General features: G+C 42.0%; 4 protein-coding genes across 12 annotated transcripts in view; 1 reads left to right on the top strand and 3 right to left on the bottom strand.

Moving 5' to 3' along the window:
* The window catches only part of LOC105031141 (voltage-dependent calcium channel subunit alpha-2/delta-4), a 59,850-nt gene extending 57,675 nt beyond the window's left edge, over positions 1–2,175 (top strand). For all 4 annotated transcript variants that reach the window (XM_020040287.2, XM_034288223.1, XM_020040286.2 and 1 more), the window contains one exon: positions 51–2,175. In XM_020040287.2, coding sequence (XP_019895846.1) covers positions 51–152 — 102 coding nt within the window. In that variant the 3' untranslated portion in view covers positions 153–2,175. The remainder of the gene's footprint in view (positions 1–50) is intronic.
* On the bottom strand, positions 1,391–11,335 carry si:ch1073-174d20.2 (AFG3-like protein 1). 2 transcript variants are annotated; one of them, XM_010905402.4, is made up of 16 exons: positions 11,047–11,335; positions 10,710–10,797; positions 10,033–10,124; positions 9,563–9,712; positions 9,290–9,361; positions 8,969–9,093; positions 8,610–8,880; positions 8,092–8,229; positions 7,808–7,961; positions 7,587–7,694; positions 7,259–7,384; positions 7,067–7,177; positions 6,841–6,956; positions 6,039–6,239; positions 5,129–5,323; positions 1,391–3,420 (listed from the first exon to the last, which is right to left on the bottom strand). In XM_010905402.4, exons 1-16 carry the CDS (start codon positions 11,179–11,181, stop codon positions 3,193–3,195), a joined length of 2,310 nt encoding a protein of 769 aa, XP_010903704.2. In that variant the 5' UTR covers positions 11,182–11,335; the 3' UTR covers positions 1,391–3,192. The 2 variants fall into 2 exon arrangements, with proteins under 2 accessions (XP_010903704.2, XP_010903705.2); XM_010905403.4 differs by having other exon boundaries at positions 10,033–10,121.
* A 153-nt stretch (positions 11,336–11,488) lies between these two features.
* Positions 11,489–14,847, bottom strand: LOC105031142 (5-hydroxyisourate hydrolase-like). Its single transcript, XM_010905406.3, has 4 exons — positions 14,117–14,847; positions 13,640–13,785; positions 13,236–13,371; positions 11,489–12,388 (listed from the first exon to the last, which is right to left on the bottom strand). The coding sequence occupies exons 2-4, from the start codon at positions 13,774–13,776 to the stop codon at positions 12,299–12,301; spliced, it is 363 nt and encodes a 120-aa protein (XP_010903708.1). The 5' UTR covers positions 13,777–13,785; positions 14,117–14,847; the 3' UTR covers positions 11,489–12,298.
* A 99-nt stretch (positions 14,848–14,946) lies between these two features.
* si:dkey-234i14.2 (RNA-binding Raly-like protein) overlaps positions 14,947–22,239 on the bottom strand; it is a 45,675-nt gene continuing 38,382 nt past the window's right edge. For all 5 annotated transcript variants that reach the window (XM_010905407.4, XM_010905410.4, XM_010905409.4 and 2 more), the window contains 5 exons: positions 19,721–19,881; positions 18,516–18,629; positions 18,097–18,242; positions 17,441–17,482; positions 14,947–16,201 (listed from right to left, as the gene is read on the bottom strand). In XM_010905407.4, the coding sequence (XP_010903709.1) occupies positions 17,450–17,482; positions 18,097–18,242; positions 18,516–18,629; positions 19,721–19,881 (454 nt within the window). In that variant the 3' untranslated portion in view covers positions 14,947–16,201; positions 17,441–17,449. The remainder of the gene's footprint in view (positions 16,202–17,440; positions 17,483–18,096; positions 18,243–18,515; positions 18,630–19,720; positions 19,882–22,239) is intronic.

Raw genomic sequence — 22,239 nt, 5'->3', positions numbered from 1 at the left:
AGAAAGATATAAGTTATACTGACATTTCATTCTCTTCTTGTTGATTGTAGGAAAATGCCAAGGACTGTGGAGGAGCTTCAGAGATCAGCCTATCATTGGCCCTCTTCCTGGCTTCTTTATTCACCTCATTGGCCCTACGCAGATGGACATAACTAGGCTCCATCTCTCTAATGGCCAGTGGTTCTCGGATGGACATGAGAATTCAGACCAAACTATTTTCTCATTCCGTTTCTACTTCCTTAAAAACTGTCAGCCACATAAAGGACCTGCCAACACAGTAGTAAAAGTCAGTTCTGGAGCACCAAGGGCTATTTTCTAGTAAGAATCATGTTACCACTCTGACACTCAGAGTCAACGGTCCATTAATGCCACGTCTACGCTTCAGACTCTTCTATGAGTTTGTGGACATCTGAGGAACTGGGAGTCTTAAACATTATAGGAACACTACTGCCCTCTTCTGAATAATTAGTCTGAGTGCAGACAGGACAAACCACCCAGACAGATGATATGCAGGACTTTCAGGAACATAGGATTTCTTTGCTTTTTTTGTGATTTTTATACACAGTAACATTAAGATGTAATTTATTGATAGTGGGTTTTGTTTTTTTTTATGTGGAAATGAATTACCATACCAAAACTGTATTACAAACCATGTTTGTAGGTTTGCGTTTCTAGGCAATAATGTATGTCATGACACTAGCTCACAAGCTACAAGCAGCCATAGAACACTGTTAGGGGTTAAGTGCCTTGCTCAAGGTCACAGTGGCAGGAGATCTGAGTTTCTGACACCAGCAACCCTTTAGTTGTTGGATGACTCCTGCCAAATTCTTCCCCTGTGAAATCATTCCAAGTTCAAAGTTGATAAATGTATGAATTTCATGATGTATTTCAATGTGATTCATTTTCAAATCATGTACATTTAGAAGCTAGGAATTAATGTAAATGACTTGCCATAGGTGCTTTCATATCTTAATATTACAATGCACTGAATATAGAAACGTGTCTGGTTTCTTTCTCCGTATGGTCCATACAGGTCAGTGTTCCAAGGATCCTTTGTTTTAATACTCATTGTCATCCATTTCTCCCATCCAAGAAGAGCTGATAAAGAATGTGCTCATGAATGCTGCCATTTTCCAATGCAGAGTTTACCATAGCCTAAGTCACACCATATGCCGGCCGCATTGAAAATGCCTTTGCACAGGCCATCGGTCATCGTCAAATGGCACTAATGTGGTTGGACAACAGTCTCAACGCTAAATACTTAAATAAGGGTCACGACATTATGGTACCATTTCTATTGTAGGCATAAGCCTAATTAACCTGATGTTTCAGAGCAGTAGCCACTGATCAGGATGTGTTTAACTGGTTGGTGAAAACGAGAGAACTGAAATAATGAGAAAGCCCACTGCATTTATTGATCAAACCATTTATACAATGTAGTATGCACATCGCTATCATACGGCTTCTGACAGACCCAAATGGAAACCACTTGCATCCACCAGTAACACTTTACAAGAGATGGTAACAGGTAAATGTACTTTTAGTGCACAATTGAAAACACCATCAATTACACAAACATTTTATGACAAAAGATATATACAAACTTTCGCTCCAGAGTATTACATACTTAAAATAATTAAACAGACATTCAGTGGAGATCAGATACAATGTTGGAGTACTGGAAATCCTATTAAAAGGGGAAGGCAAGAGGCTTTTAACAAACCTGTAAGAGAGCAGTTCATTTGAAAATATCGCTTTGAAGTGAGGTAGCAATATCCTGATTTACACAGATCATCACTAAATTCTGCAGTGTCACACGCGGCTGCATCAATGCAGGCCTGAGAGGAGGAGGTGAACTTTTTAAAAGGTCTTGGGTATTAAATTGTGGTCTTTCTGCCAGTAACATTTTGATAAACTAGAATATAATCTTAATAGTAATCTTCATTAACATTCAGTTTGTGAATTATTTCAGAAGCAGACCTTTTTTTCCCCTACTAAACAATTACTTTGCCCAGAACGTCTTAAGGGAAAATGCAGATTAATGCATTAACGCAAATTCATTGGGACAACAACAACTTTCAAATGCAGAATTCGTTTCAGGGAGAAAAAATACAATGGTGAATTGAATGTTACCAGGAGGTAAAATCCCTTTTGAAATAAAGAGCTGAACATAAATCACAACTTGTCTTTTTTATATGGTGGTAAGCAAAAATTGCTAAATAAACCCTGAATTCTAATGTGCCAGTTGCCAACCATTTTTGCCTTAAAAGAGGATGATATCAGGTCAACCCCCAAAAACTGTCCAATAACAAGGCTTTGGAAGATCTGAATTCAACTTTCTGAAAGGTTGGCTTTGAAATGGAACTGTGGTAAGTCAACCTAGGACTCGTATATATAACTATTTTCGTTAAGCATTTTATGTTTCAGACTAATCGAATTTTGAATAGTGACCAAATCATTTTGCAGCTGTGTTAAAACCAAGGCACAATCTCCTGTAAAAACGTTAGTCTGTAAGTATGCAGCTATTTGTACAACTTTTTCTGATTAACCCCAAGTTATTATTTCTAACATTGTATAGGGATAAAGTGATTTTCAGATTTTAACTTTACAGGTACTAGTTTACACTTTAATGGATATTGTCCACACCCCTCCATTTCTGGTAATTCATTCCACCTGTCACTGTAAACCTGTGCACCCTGAAGAAGGCCATGGAGGTGAACCTGGTACCTCTCCTGTCAGGCAATAGCTGCTATTCAACAAAAAACATTTCCAGGAGAGACAGTGCTTTGGATTTGTTTAAAGTTTAATATTTCTACACAGCTGCAACTTCTTGGTCACTATTGTTTAAACCCATTCTCTGATGAGCACCTCTCGGTCTTCCCATTTGATGCAACTTCCGATTAGTTGCGCATATATTTTGAGCCTGTATTCTACTGAGGCGTACATGACTCTTGAATGGCAACAACTACATTCCAAGGGCTTTTATAGTTGTGCTTTTGCCATTATTATGGTTTTATAATAAACCAAACATCAAAGTCCAGTGTGAAGAGCTCTTAATTAAATTAAACCTCATAGCAATATATCATCACTGACAGTATTTTTCTTTAAATCATACCGGTATGTGGAGCCATAACGGCATACTGGTATCCTCTCTCTCAACCCAAGCTACATGACGTGCTGAGACGGGGGTGGTTAGGATGTTGCCTGCTTCTCCTTGGCTGGGGCCAGCTCTTCGGTTGGGTCCGCTCTCTCCTTGTTCCAGTCCTTCAGGCCTTCAGGCAGGCTGGTGTCTTCTTCAAAGCTCCCTGTCCCCTCCACAAACTCCTCGTAGGTTGACTTCTCCTCAAAAGGCCGCGACCCCAGCAGCTCCAGCATGTCCGCCTTGTCTAGGACCTCCTTCTCCAGGAGACGCTTTCCTACCTGGGAAGAGGAAAGGTAGGGTTAGTTAACGAAGCAATAATCATGAGAAACAGATTCAGAGCCAGATAGCAGCTCCAGGGACCGTTTAAGAGAGCATGATGACGCCACAGTGCCCCGATGACGCCACAGTGCCCCGATGACGCCACAGTGCCCCGATGACGCCACAGTGCCCCGATGACGCCACAGTGCCCCGATGACGCCACAGTGCTCCGATGACGCCACAGTGCCCCGATGACGCCACAGTGCCCCGATGACCTTGGAAACCTTGATATTTATCAGGGTTGAAGTCAGTTCTAAATTGTGTTGAAGATGGCTCTTCAAATCCAATATTTATTAGATACAGAGGAAGCTAATAATGTATGATTAGCCACACCATGTAGCATTAGGTTTAAACATTACAGTTGTTAAAACAAAAATACTTAAAGAATTACTGGTCACAGTGCAGAGGCGGAGCTTAAATTAAATTATTAAATAATGGTAGCCAATCACAGGGAGTTTATCTTATGGTTGAAAAAATTATAGCAAGCAGAATAAAATTATATTATGATTAATGTGCTAGATCAGATGACAGATTTAGTTGACACTGAATTGATAAACACCTATATTTGTTTTGTTATTCCATAATGCATGTATGATTGACCAATATGTGACAGTGGGGGCTGTAACTATTGCCAGATGCAGAGGTTTCCAGATAGGGTTGTATAGAACAAATAGCGTTTGTGCTGTTTTCATGTGGAGTCCATGAGTGATTGTGCAGTATATTGTCAGTGAATCTGGCAACCCGAGGTGTAACATTGGATCTTGTCGGCTCATTTGCTAAGGATCTGAATTGTGGAAAATAGCTAACTAAGTAACAAAACATAAAAATGGAAAATAGATGTCTGCCACTGAAATAAAAGCGATACATTATAAAAAAATAACATGATGTGCTCTTGAGAAACGTCTTTTGTAAAATTGTTGAGCAGCAGAGGAATGAGAAGATGTATAGATCTGACTTTACAATCAAGCGCGCAGCATCGCAGCTGCAAGCTAAAGGGAGATACAGTCATAATCCAGGTCCAACAGCAGCTAGCAGTGAAGTTTTGTAAATGCTGTAGATATTGTTGTAGCCCAATAACAAGCGTCAGTTCATCATGGTACATGACACGTATGTATTTTTTGCGAGTAGGCTATTAAATATTTATATTATCTGCCTCTATCATTTAGTTGGGAAATCAGGTAGCAATATTAAGATTTTAGCGGCAGAAGGTTGGGTGTGGAGAGAAAGCTAAGCTCCGTCCCGTCACAGTGTTCAGGACATTTCTCTGGATCATGTTATGATCATGTTTGTCTATGATAATTCCCAATTCCCCTAATATTTTTTAATAAGTGAATAAATAACTACATCTCCCAGAATGCATTACGGAGGTGAACAATTTAACGTATAAGAAAATAAAACAGTTTGAGTTATAATCAATGTAACATAAAAAATGCTGTTTGTCTTCTTTGCATGATTAGGTACTGCATCTTCATAATAAATCTGTCAAATACATTAAGCTTTCATGTTACATGTCTCACATGAATCGCTTTGGATTCAATTCCTTCATTTCAAATTGCATTCTGCATCCAGTCAGATGTGGCCATTTCAGATACAATTTATTAATATGAATTGAATTACATTTAGGCTTGGCCCCCCAGAGACCTGATATTAACGTAGGTTCATTCTCACCATGTCCACACAGTCTCTCTTGCTCACAATGAGCTCCATGGTCCTCTGGTAGGCACTGTCCACCATATCTCTGACCTCCTGGTCTATAAGCTCTGCTGTGGCTTCGCTGTAAGGCTTCTCCATCACCATCTCCCCCTGTCGTGGCATGTCAAACGAGACCTGGCCCAGCTTCTCACTCATCCCAAACTGCACAATCTGGAGACAGGAAGAGGAAACGAGAGGCTTCATCAAGACAACTAAAATAACAGTACAACAACAATCCTATCCACATCGCTGAACAGAGTTTACATCCTGGGTCGCAGCGTACCGACATTGGACAGGGGTCCCGCAGCGGGCAGTGACCGTCTGAGGTGTATGGCCAGAATATCGGACAGGGCTGCTTTGACACTATTTAGCAACAGCTTGTGGTGGGTGGGGCGCGGGCAAGTCAACCCTTGTTAGCTGGAACGCGCTCTCCTCCAAGGACGTAGGTACCGACGAATACTTCCTGGATGAGCGAGCAGTGCGATAAGAAGCAGATCGGCTTGTGCATCTTGGGACACGTCGCAATCCTCAACTTTCCCAAACCCACTGTGGAGTTGCTGTTATGAGGCAAGGTCATTGTCACAGATTGGAGGGCAAAAACAGTAGGGCCAAAAAAACAAAACAAAAAACACAAATTTAAAATATAAAAACATGCTAACCATTGCTTTTTGTACCATCGCTTTCTGTCCCCTGAGTGTAACTGGGGAATCATCTGAAAGCCATTCCTGTGAAAGTGCTGAGTGCAGGGCTTTCACTTAAACAGCATACGGTATTTAAGCAGCATACGGTATTTAAGCAGCATACGGTATTTAAGCAGCATACGGTATTTAAGCAGCATACGGTATTTAAGCAGCATACGGTATTTAAGCAGCATACGGTACCGTACCTGTGCATACGCTGACTGAGTGACCTTCTTCAGGTCGTCCTGAGCTCCCGTGGTGATCTTCCCAAAGAAGACCTGCTCAGCCACACGCCCGCCCAGCATCATGCACATCCTGTCAAACAGCTGCTCCCGCGTGTACAGGTACTGTTCTTTTGGAAGATACTGTGCGTAGCCTAGACCCTTTCCTCTGGGGATGATGGACACCTGGGAACAGATACAGATACACGGCTTTAGAATAATGCTACAAACAGCAGCTCCCCAAATTCCCAGCTTACATGCCATGTCAAATCTCATCGCATGATTGAACTGCGTTTCTAAATGGTGAAATCAAATCCCATCAACTCAAAGCACACTTCCATCCAACTCATGGGGAGACAATCGCAGCAGACAAAACCTATTGGGGCAGAACCTAAACAGTGATTTAGCAACTGCTAAGGCGGGCAAATATGATTGAACTGGACCACGAAGCACTTCAAACGAGGCACGCCTCAACACCCACACTAACGGACCTGCAACCCGAGATGGAGTTCGAGAGAGTTCTTCAAACTCATGCCTGAACATTATAATGTAATGACTTTAACTATTCTCTCCGGTCCCCTTGCGATTCCAGTTGGCTCAGGTGGAGGTTAGAAGTCAAGCATTCTCCTCCCACCAACTTACAAAAAGTGACAGTTGCTTAGTGTGCGGCATCTCAACCGCACTGTAGAAGCCACGAACGTGCTCATGAAAACATTATTCACGGTGACGTGTCTCTGGTTAGCGACCGCTGACTAAAACGGAGCATGACGTTCAAAGTGGCCATTACCTTCAGCAAAGGGTCAGCATGCTGCAGGAACCAGCCCACTACGGCGTGGCCAGCCTCATGGTACGCTACGGTCTTCTTCTCGTTCGGCTGGAGCACCTGGGATTTCTTCTCAAGGCCTAAATGAACAGAACCGACGGTGAAGGCACACAACTAACATATCAGAATACCTGCAGTTACCTCAAATCTGTAGCGTTTAGAGGTCATTCAGTAAGACTCCACAACCCACCTCCAATGACCCTGTCGATGGCCTGCTCAAAGTGTTTCCCTTCCACGTGTGGGTTGAGGTGTCTGGCTGCGATGAGGGCAGCCTCGTTGCAAACGTTAGCGATATCAGCGCCTGGAGACAGGGGATGTTTGAAACGCACTGATGATACACGACATGCGACATCAGGTGCTCGCAGAGAGTAGCTGGACTCACCCGTGAAGCCTGGTGTGGCGGCGGCCATCTTCCTGGCCAAGCCGTCTTTGTCCATAGCCGGGTCCAGTTTGATGGGCCGTAAGTGCACTTTGAAGATGGACGCCCTGCCTTTGATGTCGGGCGGGCCTGAAACAGGGATATATTCAATGAATTACGCACATTGTCTGGGTTACGTGTTGCGATGTCTCCAGGAAGGTTGACATAAGTCTTAACACATAGGCACACTCCTGGTCATACCAACTTATCAATATGCAGCAGGCCGACATTTCACTGAAATGACTGCTGGCCAACGTGTTGCCTGAGTTCCGGGGAAACAGAGATTCCATACCTATGTAGATCTGCCTGTCGAATCTGCCAGGCCTCATGAGCGCCGGATCTAGAACGTCCGGTCTGTTGGTCCCGGCCAGGACGACTACATTAGTGCTGGTGTTAAACCCTAGAAGGAGAAGATCCACAGAATAAGACCCGATAAAGTACACATTCTGGAGAAAACGCGCCAGGCCACCCCCCCCCCCCCCCATCTCATTCGACCCCCCTAAATCCACTCACCATCCATCTCTACCAGAAGCTGGTTCAGAGTGTTCTCCTGTTCGCTCTGGCCTCCGAAATTACCGCCGCCCCTCTTACGGCCCACCGCGTCTATCTCATCTATGAACAGTATACAAGGGGCGTTCTTCCGGGCCATGGAAAACATGTCCCTCACCTACAGGGGAAAAGCGCTCAACTCTATGAAACAGCTTTCCGACACATCCTCGGAGTAGGCAATGTGCCTTGAGTTTAATGTTATTTCTACTGATAGACGAGTACACGCCAAGTCCCCTGTGTGTACTCACCCTGGCAGGCCCGACGCCCACAAACATCTCCAGGAACTCTGAGCCGTTGACAGTGATGAAGGGAACGTTGGCCTCCCCTGCTGTTGCCTTGGCCAGCAGAGTCTTCCCGGTGCCCGGAGGTCCAGTGAGCACAGCACCCTGGGAACACACAGGGCAACACGCACACAATCTGGAAGTCACCTGACAGTGGGTTCTCTTTTTTATCGCAGTCGAATAGAACCATCATTTAACATTGGAAAACGTCAGCACACTTATAATCCCAATGAATGCGTTTTAGGAATTATATATTGTCTCATTGAAATTCAAAGGCGTTGAAGGGCTAGTATGACTGATGGAACCCAAACAACAAGAAAGCTCTAAGAGCAGTATGTCTGGTGGTCCCAGTTTCATCCAAATGAAGTGTGTTCTAGGCAGTGGCAGAGCATACCTTTCTCTCTCATGGGTGTGAACCATAGCCGCAGAGCCCACCCACCTAACCACTGCACCGATTTAAGCTCCGCCTCTGCTTCTAGGATTACCTTGGGGATCTTAGCACCCAGGTCCAGGTACTGCTGGGGGTTCTTCAGGAAGTTCACAAACTCCATGATCTCGAGTTTGGCCTCTTCACAACCAGCCACATCCTTAAACTTTATGTTGATGTTGTCCTTCATCATCTTCGCTGTTGATTCGCTCATGCTGAACGGACCGCCTCTTCCACCCCCAGCACCTCCTCCCATAGGTCCCCGTCGCATGGTAAAGAGCAGGAAGCCAATCAACAACAAGGTGGGGAATATGTTCATCACAAATGACCTGTGGAGAAAATGGTGAAACTGATGTGACAACATAATGGTGTGCGTGTCTCGTGTGTGTGTGCACGTGCACGCGCGCATTTCCTCACCCGTCGCTCTCGCTGCTGTACACCACTGTGGTCCTATTGGAGGGCTCTAGTCCCAGCTCCTGATGAGCCAACTCCAGGTTCCTCTCCAAGGTGTCCACACTGCCAATGTTGAACCAAACATAGCTCTGGGGAAAGACACGCAGCCCCACACAAGGATATAAGCCCTTAGCTGGCGCTTTCCAATGTATTCACAAAACACTAACTGCACTATTAAATCCCTCATTTATCCTGATGGGAAAAATCGACAGAACATCAAGTCATTCATTCCTGGTTAATTTCAGGGCTAAAGCTCAGGTTTCAGAACGGTATATGTCTACCTACCACGTCAGCCTCTGCTCCTGGGACAAGAATGACTCTCACATAGTGTTTGTTGACGACCTCTAAACGGTCAACCTTTGATGAGAGAAGACCAATGACCATGCTTAGAAAAAGCCTATGCTTATAACACACACAGAGACCGCAAAATAGAAAACACTTTCAACAAAACTGCAGCCTGTTAAATCACACTGGTATTTAGATTACGTCATCCATCAAGCATTTCCATTAAAAGTAACTCTTGATTATTTCAATGAATCGTTTGTCGTTCGGTCTTACCATTCCTCGGCCAAGGTAGCGATGCACAAAGTCTTTCCAGGTGATCTCCTTGCCTGTGTCTCTGAACTGATAGTAGAGAGCCACCGAAGAAAACCCCACTAACACCACAGCTAAGGCACGGAAGTCTTTCTCATCCCAAGGGATGTCACCCTAGAAAGACAGAGGACAGAGTCAACACGGCACAGTGCTAATGTTTCTGCACTCACTGCCACAGAATGTCAAATAGATGCAGACAACAAAAATCCCACTGGGAGAAACTGGGTGAATCAACATTATGTGAGGGCATTTAGGTGGGACATCAAGGTGGGAATTATTTAATTTAATACTGACTGATATACAATTAGACAGCGAAATGTTTTGTCGATTTCACACACAATTCAAGGTAAGTGACAACTTGTGTTTGATAACTAGACAATGTCAATAATGTAAGGATCCTATTGTGAGGACAGACAATAGGATCCATCACATACCTTCTGCATTCGGCTCCACCAGTCTTTCCCCCCTCCTCCTCTTTTCCCTCCACGACCTCCACTGCCACCTGATTCCTTCCCTTTCCCGTCTGCTAATTAAAAGTGAAGAGCATTAGGTACAGTCCAGACGCTGCTGACAGAGCCAAAGAGCCGTATCTAGTGTGGCAGGCCTACTCTGGGAAGCCTAAGTTGACCCAGCTTCTGTACCTGAGAAGTACAGGTCAGTATTGTTATGACTTTTTATTTCTCATACTTTCATCTATAGGTTTCCTTCTCAAAACCAATTGAAAAAGAAACATCAGAGGGAAGAGACATTATCTAATGGGTTAGGATAAGGAGACGAGCTCAGAGGAAGCTGGAAATGTCCAAATGAGAATCTTTCCAAACCACACAAATTTGGTAAATCTGTACAAATATATTTATAGGTTTTTATTTGCACACTACATGTTAAACAGCAGTACAATCATTATAACATTACTAAAGCTTGTTACTAAACATCTGAAAGAATGTTGATCCAGAGGCCATTCACTTTTCCCCTTAGAACAACTATCCTTCATTTGAAAGGATGATAATTTAGATCAGCTCAACAGTCTGCATTCCTAACACTACTGTACTACAGTTTATGTAGACATATCTCCAAGAGACATTTCTATAGATACTCTGGAAGACTTTCTTACCGTTTGGTGGCTCAGTGGAGTACAGTAACGTTGGTTGATGAGATGAATATATTTCATGAGCGGATAATAACTTATTTTTAGCAAGAGTCTGAGGAGGAAAGCGTCACATCAGGATTATGATTTTTTTTGTGTCGTTGGATAACTAGGCTAGGTCAATTCACGACAGCCTGTTGACCTGCACTAGTACTGTTTTAGCTAGGACAGATAGCCAACACGCAAATATGGCCATGTCACAGTTCTAACTGTCCTATCCTATAACAGTTCTAGCCACCAACTATAAGATCGATAGAACTGTTAGCTAATATTAGCTGGTTAAATTATCACAGAAAAACCTTACCCTGACAGACCCACGGTAGCCAAGCAGCACAGAAACATTTCTTGCTGCCACCACTGTACTCCGTCCATAACAAGGTCTTACGGACATCCGTAGAGGCATAGCAGCCCTCGAGAGAAGCCCCAACATTTGAGCCATTCTCCCAGTGCCACTTGACCCCTACGCTTTCAAAATACTATGTATTTCTGGTTATTCTGTCTTCGTACAGTTCATCTGAGATTAAGCATTGAATAACGTCCAGTGCTTACATATTATAAGAATGTCATCCAGACACTGACTATAGAGGACCCCAATAAGCTGACCATACATATGCCTGATGGAAATTGTGTTGTAATTAATATTTCTCACATTTTTCTTATGGTCTGATGGACAGTTTGAAAAAATATGTTGATATTTTTATGAAAACAATGAAAACATAAATAGTATTAAATAATGACAAGGTTGCAGCTTTAATTATATATATTTAATGCTGGCGCAAATGTGAGGACGTTTGGTCTTCTGCAGAACATGATCTTGCTCTGTTATTGGTTTATTAACTTGGCCAAGAGATTTGACATGTGGATTACAAATGTTAAGGCTACAGTCATAACGAACAGACAAAGGGTGACTCTCCGATCGAATACTTGCAAACTATATAGTACGCCAGATTAGTATGTGAGAAGAATACCATGTCCCAAACCATACTACGCTCAAAATAGTATGCCAAAAGTTCCCGGATGGTCTAATATTTCTGGTGCATTTTTGTGCATGCGTTTTGGGGTAGTTCTTCTGGCATAGTAACCTGGCATACTATAGTATGCAAGTACGCGATATGAGATTCACAAAAGCTAAATAACATATTCACTAAGTGATAAACACAGTAGCACCCATTTTCAGTAACTTAAACGACCTTTATATTGTTTTGTTTTGCAACCATATGGCTTAGATCAGTTTATCATCCTCAAAACATTCAAACTCCTACAGTATTGTGGCTGAAACTATAGTATCCATATCCACGCAAGGATGAGCCCAATATATTTATTAAAGGGGAAGCTCATCTTTTTCTGTGAAAATTAAGCCACCTATTTTATATGTTGGTCTTTTATCACATTATAGTCAATGGTGAGTAGTGACTAAGGATAATTTGACAACTACAAGCACAGAAAGAATGAAAATAAACCTGACATGTGAAAATGGGTGATTTTCACCTATAAAATACAAAAGAGAATATAGCTAGTAGGGAGGGACATTATCAGAAGTGCCACTATATACTGCTCTAACTTCCTCTGTAAGTGCTGTAGGAGAATGGGCTCAGGAGCAGGGGTAGGTGGAACCTCTGGCTGGGGTCCTTAATAGTGAAAACAATCTGTTGAACAAAAATGAGACAAAGGAACAACAACAACACTTTCTTTGTTAATCTTTAAAAAATAATCTTTGTTCAGTTAATAATTTTTAAATGCTGTAAATCCACCAGACATGTTTGAATGTGTATTTGGTATGTCCGTGCTAGATCATACATACCCAGCCATCACCTTTATCTTAGGACATCTGTAAAATCTATAAACTCACAATCTAGAGGGGCACCATAATTCTGCATTTTGATTACATTTTTTTATTATTATGAGGGGACGGTACAGAATATCACTTTTTAGATGAGGGTAGAAATATGTTTCACCATTTTGAAATTAAGTTCCTATATCATATTTCTTGAACTGAATTATTACATCAAGCTTGTGAGTCTACAAACCTATTGGATTCATTTGCTGATTGATTTTATTGTTTCAAATTATATTTTTTCCAATATAACTGAATGGAAAATAATGTATTGTATTATTGTCATTTTGGAATCACATGTATGTAGATGTTTCTGAACAATCATGTGGATACTGTGCTAATGGATACTCACTAATCTGATGTCAGTATGGATAAAGTCACAGGCTTGATAAGTTCATTGCGTACTACATGGGAATAAACACTAAACACTACTTCAATGCAATATAAGTACATTGTCCTTAGATTTATAACTTCTTAAACTTTGGCAGACATAATTAGCTTTCATTATGAAGCGGTAAACGTATATACCAAAAACCTTCTAATAAACATTTGCTCTCTAAACCAAAACGCTTTGAAATGTGTAGAGACGTCTTTCATAAAGGGTGAAGGTATGTCTTAAGTGGTGTTGATGGCTGGGCATAACGCTCACACCCACTCACCTCAACATAAGGGTAGAAGGACGTGTGACCCAAACTCTCCCAATACTGTCCAGTCTCAAAACGCATTTTATACATTCCTGGTGTGAAAGCTTCGCTAGCAATGAGTCCAGGACAGCGACCATCTTCGTCAGTTGTTCTAAACGAATGACAACTTTAATGATTCTCCTGCATGCATAACTGTTGTTATATACTTAGGATTTAAAAATGTACATGGCCAAAAATGTGTTCCCTGTATCTTAAATTGTGTAGTCTCATCTAACACTTACTATTAATTAACAACAGCAAACAACAGCAGTTGTACAAACCGGCCTAATCTAGACAATCTGAATCCAACAGTTATATTTAGCCATACACTTTGAGATTGAGACAGTGGTATGTCTATGTCAGACAGTTCTTCACTGTACCCCACGGTAACTAGGTTCCAAATAACCAGTTTGGAGTCCAGACGGTGCAGACTAAGAGCCATTCTGGCCCCTGGGACTCCATCAGATGTGTTCAACACATGGGTTGTTAAGGGGTTCTCCTGAGGTTTGAAAGACATCTTTGAAGACTGTGGGGAAAGTGACAAAATTGGCATGGTGTGATGTGGTGAAGGTCCTACACTCAAACATCATTGCTGTAGTTTCCCATAATAATAATTTCATAAATATAGGCCTATATTTGACTCATTTATAACAACTTTTCCAAACACCACAATGTGTCACGATCAACTATTAATATTGCAGTAATATTATGACAATTTAGATTGCAAGTTGACACATTTAATTTAATTCTAACATACCCAAAAGTTACAAAATAAGATAATCCAAAATAACGAGCCTGAAACAATCACATTAATTGCTGCGTTAAAATCGAATATGTTAATAAACGTGTTATTATACCTGGTAAAGCGGTTGATATAGCGTACGAGAATTCGCCCTTGGTTCTCAACGTGGATAACTGGTTGTTTTATCCCCAGGCTACGAAAATACGTTTATTTAGTCCTCAGCACTCACACAAACACGCGCTTGTTTTAAACAAGACAACGAGTAAATGTTTCGTCTCGAGGGCAGCAACACTGGAACTAGTATGCGCAAACACGTCAGGTGCCAAAGGTTGACCAGACTAACTGAGTGTTATCTTGTCAACGTTGACAAGGTTTGGCCAAATAGTTCATAAGGTTTATTGTGGTGGTCTTACCGAGTTAATAATACACAATAGACAATACAGTAAAATTGGAATAGTCCAAAGATTAAAAATCGACTGTAAAAAAAGTAGTGGGTTACTCTACAATCCTAATGCTACGTATTTGTTTATCATATAGGCTATGTTAAAATGAATATTACAGTGACCTTAAGATTGTCCGTTGAATAAATCTCGATGCCATAATTGCTAAGAAAACATACAATATGCCTATCATTGCATCTGTTTTATAATTAAATCAACCTCCATGAAATGTGTTGAGAAAGCTATCAGTTTGCCTGTATCAGCCTCAACGCCGGCTTTCAAAGTGATGTGTAATTCCATTTGGATTTCGTCGATCAGACAGCTTAACGTTTCGTTTCCACTGAGAATGGCTGCCAGGATTTTCATTAAGACCATCCTGCTCACAGGTAGGTAGCTATATGTCAAATAAATTCCATCAACCAGCTAATGGGTGCCAAACGCACAACCTATAAAAAGATTGGTCCATTCAATGTCCATGCAAAAATATAGATATTAAAACAAATAATTAAACACGTTTTTTCTTTAAAATGAGTTCATGGAAAGTGTGTTGAGAGGACGAATGTTCATACATCAATTTCCTCTCCATCTAAAGTCCAGCCAACTCACAGAATAGCCTAACAATTAAGTTACGGTTGTTACCATGTATGAAATTAACAAGGCTGAATAGAACAATACCAATCCAAAAAACGACCAAATTTCTAGGCCTATAGACTACTCCTGAAATGTATCATCAGGTAAATAGGCCCACTCAGGTATATGAAAATAATCATACCTTTACTACTGTCACAATGTACTTTACATTGAGTACGTTATAAACAAAAACCTCCAGACTTCATGAAACAGATAATTATGAAAAATAAAAACAAAGGGAATCTAACACAGATTTTTTTTCAGAGTAAATACAGTCTGGATTTGTTTTCTTGATCATTAAAATGTACCCTTTAAACAGTTGTTTTCAAACAATGTGGTTTTAAATATACTGTAGTAAACATTATGTCTGAATGATGGTAAATGAATAATCTACAATGAATAACAGTTTTTAGTTGTGACATGAAAAAAAATCATTTTGACAGCCCAAATGGTCCCCAGGATAACGCAATCAGAAGAATTCCTCCTCAAGTCATTGACAATAACAAAACATGGCGGTTTGTTCTCTAAGTAGCCACTAGTCAGCATATACGTATCACTTCTCACACTGGTCACAAACAACAGCAGTACTCTCCTCTAGATTTACAACTGAGTTTTTCAGTCAGTCAAGTCAACATAAAACCATGTAAACTGCTGTGCTAATAGTTCCAAGCATCTGGCTTCAAATAAAGCCAGTCAGCCTGGTGTTTATGAGCCAAGTGATAACACAGCTGTCGTCACACTGACTGTCTTTATTTACGTGGATATGGACAGTTTTTAGACACCTATGGAAATAGTAGATGAGGTTATACATAAACCTTATGAATAATCTAATGTGCATCAGTCAGTCCCTTTCCTTAAGCAACAACATTTTTTATTATTTTTTTAAGCTGCCATTTTTTGTCCATTAGTCGGTAGGAACTCGTTGCAAAGGAGTGATGAAGATATGAAAGAAAACCAGAGAGGTATTTCCTATAAATCAAATGAAAAGATTCACTGAAGATCAAACTTTGTGACTTTGTATGTTTGAGGGTGCTGTCCATGTAGACTGTCATCAGAGATGATCTCTTCCTGCTCTCTGGAGTATGCCGGCATCTGTCGGTGCTGCTGTCGTCACCGAGTCGACTGAGTCACTGGCAAATGAAGGGAGAGGCAACCGACAAGAACACCAAATTAACACCAAGTTAATGAAATGTTATCAAAGAATTATGGAAAATCGAGACAATCTCTGTCCAACAGGAAAACCACTAACACTGTTTGGTATTTTTATTAAATAGGAACAGACGGGGTGGTAAGCTGAACGGAGGTAGACAATACGTGTTTGAAAAGAACATTTAAATATCAGCTCCACCAGACTTGTTGTCAAACCTTAACTCAAAGGGCTAAAACATTTGACACGTCTATATATTCATTGGAGATTTTCAAATGAATCATTTTCCATATTTTACTAATGTTTGTATTTTTAGAGAGAGAGAAAAAAAGATTTTTTTAGTTACAGCTGTCAAATTTATCAGTGGCTTGTCAACTAAAGCACTAATTGCTAACCCCTAAAGATTTTGTAAATATTCTAATCACAATTCTGCAACACATGTTTACACTATCCAAGTATTTGCTGTGCAAGACCTAAGAGATAATATCTGCTTCATTAAGTTGTTTTTAGTTCTGAATCTAGAAAAAAATTCCAAGTGTAAATAAACATAATAAGCCCTGCCACTTGATGTAGTGCTATTAAACCAACAGAAATAAGTTTGCCGTTTGTGTAAATAAATGAAATGATATATTAAAATAAAGAATCAAGGCTTTTTACCATCTGTTTGATAATGCCTGTATTAGTTAGATGCTTTTGTGGTGTTTGATGTTGTCGACTTAAATCTAGTTTCATTTCTTAAACAAGTATAGGGAAAAAACCAAGGTTGACAATTTAAAGATGTATTCCAGGATTTTTGGATTTGGGTCCATGTTGTAAAGTCATTAAACATAGGTTCCATCAATCAAAAGTAAATTTGTGCCCACAAACATTAAAAACATTCAGCATCAACTGGAAAAGATGATAGCATCTGTGATGGGTTTCCCAAAGCTCTACGACGTAGACCACCATTTTGTAAATTTCCCAGACTGCATTGTGAAATGTTATAATAGTTGATACAGTGGGATATATAAATCTATATTTCAAAGGTGGTCTATTTAAATCTACATTCAAATATATATAAATCTATATTTCAAGGTTCTTTTAACAAGTATTGTTAAAAGAACCGGGAACTATTTGACAAATATTTGTAAAAAAAACTTTTAAGTCCCTAAATTCAATACTGTAACTACAAAGCATCATAACATTTTGTGATACAATCCCGTCAAATCCCATTAACACATACCTGATCGGCTCACATGTCATCCTCCAGATCAGAGTAATTCATCTGGGAAACCAAAAGAGAGAGAGAGAGCAAGAGGTGAACAGATATAAAGGAACAGAGATAATTACATACTCCATCGAGATACACGGATGGAGAATTACAGTTAAGACTTACTTGATGTGATCTATTAAAGTGGGACAGATTTGGGATTCTGCTGATCTGTGGTTGACTGGTTAAACACTCTTCCCTCTATTCATACCCCCCCCAACTGTCAGAGAAACAATAGCTGCCCTTGCCTGGTGAAACCACTTACAGCTCAGCCCACACAGCCTGGTGTTGAGAATGAACAGAGGAACGGGGGCAGAACACTTCTTGTGTCAGCTAGGTAGGGAGACACTCGGCTGTAATTGTAGATAATTACTCTTCTTTTGAAGAGGTGGAGGCACTGGGGGAGCCTGTGCCTTAGTCCCAAAGTATGAAGAACAATACGTTGCTAACTTTTTTTTTTTGTTCTCCCAAAACCTTCATCTCTTTGTTCAATAACACACACACACACAGACTTATTAAAGATCTAAGACAATTTGCTAAGACACTGTTTGTACAGAAATCCCCAGTCAGATAAAAAGACGCGGGTGTGATATGTCTCCAGCAGAGGGAGCCAGAGTCAGTGTGTTTACCCGGTGGGGGTTCTGGTGGTGGTGATCATCCTCGCTGGCCTCTCCCGGCTCCGGGCTCTCTCTCTGTCTTTGGGGGAGGCTGGTGGGGGAGTCGTCCAGACTGCTCACCGAGTCCGACACACTACCCTCCCGGGTCAGAGGTGAATCTGGAACACACACCGACGCTTTGACAGTTATTGTCGACCATGTTCTGTTATCTGCGTGACTCAGCACTCCATGGAATGAGACAAATAAGTCACAATAGACCTTTAAATCCATTTGAGTAACTTCCGTCAATGAATTGTAATTCACTCCTCTACTTTTTATCTGTCATTATCATTAACTCCAAAGACCATTACAAAGCATGGTCATATGAGCAGCAAACATTCCTTAACTTTAGCTTCCAGCGAAGAGCTACTAGAAAAGCCCAGTCCTCCTACCTGATTGGTCCTTCCTCTGTCTGTCCATCTTGTCAACACTGTCCAGCAGACCATCAATCTGCACCTTGATCAGAGTCAACTCCGTCTTTATGGCCAGCAGCTCTGCCATCTTCACTGCCGAGAGAAAAGGACGAGGAGAAAGAGACACTATTCAATCTCTCCCTGAAGCGTAATGGATGTGGGGGCAATAGAAATGTAAAGGCAATTTCCCGACGAGGCCACCATATGCGGTGTTTACATGGAACGCGGTATGTGCTTATGTGGGGCACATTGCCGTTACATTTCAATAACGCCAACGCTTAACTTCCACCACAAGGATTAAAGAGAGCAGCGGGAATGGAGGTGTTCAGAGAGGATTCGGTCCTGAGGCCAGTATACGGCGTGTCGAGAAACAGCATGAGCCCTTCACTCACTCACACCTCACTTTTGTCTTCTAATTAATGCCATCACTGTAACCTCTCCCCGTTAACATCTGTCCTGACTCCAGGCTGTCTTTAATGGGACGGTCGTATCGCAACCTGCCCGCTCGGAGAAAACCACCCCGAAATTCTTTAGTATCAAAAGCTGTGTGACCTCTGCAGCTACAAAGGCAATGTAATTTCCCTCTGATGGGCTGGCAGTAAAAACTATTAAGGCTTGTAATAAACTAGTATAAACAATTCTTATTTGTTATGCACTATTAACTTGGTCTAATTGCGGCATGCTGATAGGCTGGTTACGGTAGGCTGGCTGGTGGGAGAGGAGGAGAGCGGGGGCCCTGCAGTAGAGAGGTTTTAATGAAGAGACCATCTGGTGCCTCTCACTGTGCCCTGGGGCTCCCAGCACTGTCGTTCCCAACGCCGACAAGACATTACACCAGGAGGAACACTCAGGCATACAATACACACACACACACTCCCACATGGGCTCATAGACACGCACACACTTAGTCAGCGAGAGATAACACGAAGCAAACACAAACACACACACACATCAGATAAAATTTTCGCACATGCACGGATCACATTTTCCCTGTAATGAGAGCTCCATGCGATTGTTGCTTTTATTGTGTGGAGAGGGTGTGTGTGTGTGTTGGTGCGTGATTGTAAAAAGTGTTCGGTGTGCCAGGGTGTTTGAGTCCTGCACTATGATGGGCTGTTATCGTGTTGACTTTGGGACCAGCGTGCTGTTTGTATGTATGCGTGTGTATGTTTGGGGTTCCTCACACTTGACCCTGGTGTTGGTGGAACCGGTGTGCTGCGTGCTCCTCTTGCCCTGTGCTCTGTCTCTGGAGCGGTGCAGGCCGGAAGACGGGCCTCGCGAGCGTTTCAGAGGGCTGGGCTCTGCTGGCATCATGGAGGCCGGGACACGCTGGTAGTCAAACACTCTGAGGGAAAACCACATTGCTTTATGAGGATTTGTCGAGGAAGTAGTAAGTGTTTTCAAATATTCATTAAACAATATTACTAGAGCGTTTCCTGACACCGTTATTGAACCTAGCAACTATATGAGATTTAAAACAATAAATGAACCAAGGTTTATTTCCCTTGCTAGCATGCACTTTAAAACAATCATCCATTGATGTGTCAGCACATTCTTTCCTGAATTCGCAAAAGAGAGTAGGACCATTTTGCCCATTAGATTACTGTCGTCTGCATAAAGATCAAAACCTGCCAGATGAAAAGTAAAAGGTTCTTTGATGGATTTGTACAGTATGTACTCTTTAATCACAATAATAGATTGGTGTAACCCATTTTCCATGGATCTCATAGACTGTCACTAAAAAGCTCTGTCTCAAAGAGCTCTGAGGTTCTTTGCATTTCGCTGGGCTCTTAGCCAATGGCAGTATGTCTTCTCTCTTCCTGTCCCTCTCCCTCCTGTTCAGTCCCTTTCAATGTCTCCCGGTCTTTCTCTGTTTTCTTATCTCTGTCTCTCACTCTTTCAGTCCCTCCATCTCAAAGTGTTTGAGGTCAACCAGCCAGGAGGAGATGGATCAGTCATCCTAGAGTCCATTCATCCCTAGGTGCGCTTATCTCTTCAAGTGTGACCATTGCAGCTCTGTGTGTGTGTGGGGGGGAGGGGGGGGGTTGTGTGTGTGTGTGTGTGTAGGAGAGAGATAGAGCGGATTCTAGGGGAGGGAGTATTTCTGTTTCAGATTATCTCTGATATAGACTGTGTGCTTCGACAGAGATGTTTCCCTGTCAGATGTTTTCCCACACTACCCCCACTCTGTTTGCCCTCCAAAACCAAATGCCCGTTGTCTATCAGGATCATCAGAAGCTTCTCTTAGAGATTAATGTGATAAGGTCTCATCATGTCTCACTCATCTAGATATGAGTGTCTGCTGAATTACTTAAATTGAGTTTAGGTGATAAATCAGTGTTATTGTCAGTTTTTTTCTTAGAGGACCGCACTGACCTCTTCTCTGACCACACTGACCTCCAATATGACCACACTGACCTCCTATATGACCACACTGACCTCCTATATGACCACACTGACCTCTTCTCTGACCACACTGACCTCTAATATGACCACACTGACCTCCTATATGACCACACTGACCTCTTCTTCGACCACACTGACCTCCTATATGACCACACTGACCACTTCTATGACCACACTGACCTCCTATATGACCACACTGAGCTTTTTTCTGAACACAATGACCTCTTATTTAATCACACTGTTTATTGACCTTTGAAGGAAAAATCTGACATTCTACATGATCTGTTTATCAATGAGAAATAACATCCTTGTAAAACAATACATTATAGGCAATAGTGTGTGAATAATTTTCTGTAGGGAAGTGAAAAAGAACGGTAGGTTGACTTTACTGAGAACTTGTGAATACGATTACCTACTGTACTGTACTGTGCTCTCTGGCAACAAAGGAACGTGAAGGAGAGCGAGTTCCACTTTGAAAGTAATGTACCTTTGTAAGCTTTTAATCCACAGCAGAGCAGATAACTGCCAATAAATATTTACCCACACACATGGCCACTGTTGACTGGGCTCAAGAAGAATACATGCAGGGCTTAGTCTCGGAGAGCATTTCAAACAGGATGTATGGATATAGGCTAAAGGGTGATGTGGTAGACTGTGGTGGAAATATATCTCCAAGTCCTTATTGGATACCCTGTAAATCAGGACCTTCAGCATAATAATCCCAATCCTACGAGTTTCCAAAGAGCAATGGTCCACGGCCAGCTAGGCTTTCTAAGTCATCTTGTGTTGTTGTGTGCCAGTGAGTAAAATATGAGAAAGGGATGAAACTGAGGACAGAAAGACACCGGGGTGAAGCCGAATCAAAGGGGCTGAACCTAATCAAAGGGGCTGAACCGAATCAAAGGGGCTGAACCGAATCAAAGGGGCTGAACCGAATCAAAGGGGCTGAAGCCGAATCAAAGGGGCTGAACCGAATCAAAGGGGCTGAACCGAATCAAAGGGGCTGAACCGAATCAAAAGGGCTGAAGGCGAATCAAAGGGGCTGAACCGAATCAAAGGGGCTGAACCGATTCAGTCATTTTGCATGCTGTCGCCCCCCCCCCCCCCCCCCGGCTCTGCCCTTTTCCCTCCCCTGCTGTGGCATTTCCTCTTGCCTCACGGTGCTCCAAGCTGAGCCGTGCTTTTACTCCGGACCAGCAGGGCGGGCAGCCAGGTGTCCAGTCAGCCGTGCAGAGAGACCGTGTTCACCCATCTGTGAAATCAGCACCAGCGGCAGACAACCGGGGGGCATGTCAGG

This window comes from Esox lucius, chromosome 19, assembly GCF_011004845.1.
Source record: "Esox lucius isolate fEsoLuc1 chromosome 19, fEsoLuc1.pri, whole genome shotgun sequence".
NCBI lineage: Eukaryota > Metazoa > Chordata > Actinopteri > Esociformes > Esocidae > Esox > Esox lucius.
The sequence above is the reverse complement of the archived record's forward strand: the minus strand, read 5'-3'. Positions and strand labels throughout refer to the sequence as shown.

Bases quoted from the DNA above. Each gene is read 5' to 3' on its own strand.
- si:ch1073-174d20.2 (XM_010905402.4), bottom strand. From the start codon at position 11,181: ATGGCTCAAATGTTGGGGCTTCTCTCGAGGGCTGCTATGCCTCTACGG. The intron at 8,881-8,968 runs GTGAGGAAATGC...TTTTCTCCACAG, and splicing joins TACAGCAGCGAGAGCGACGG to GTCATTTGTGATGAACATAT. The intron at 6,240-6,840 runs GTAATGGCCACT...ATCTGTTCCCAG, and splicing joins ATGCTGACCCTTTGCTGAAG to GTGTCCATCATCCCCAGAGG.
- LOC105031142 (XM_010905406.3), bottom strand. From the start codon at position 13,776: ATGTCTTTCAAACCTCAGGAGAACCCCTTAACAACCCATGTGTTGAAC. The intron at 13,372-13,639 runs GTACAGTGAAGA...TCATTCGTTTAG, and splicing joins TGGAACCTAGTTACCGTGGG to AACAACTGACGAAGATGGTC. The intron at 12,389-13,235 runs GTGAGTGGGTGT...TTTGTTCAACAG, and splicing joins CCTTCTACCCTTATGTTGAG to ATTGTTTTCACTATTAAGGA.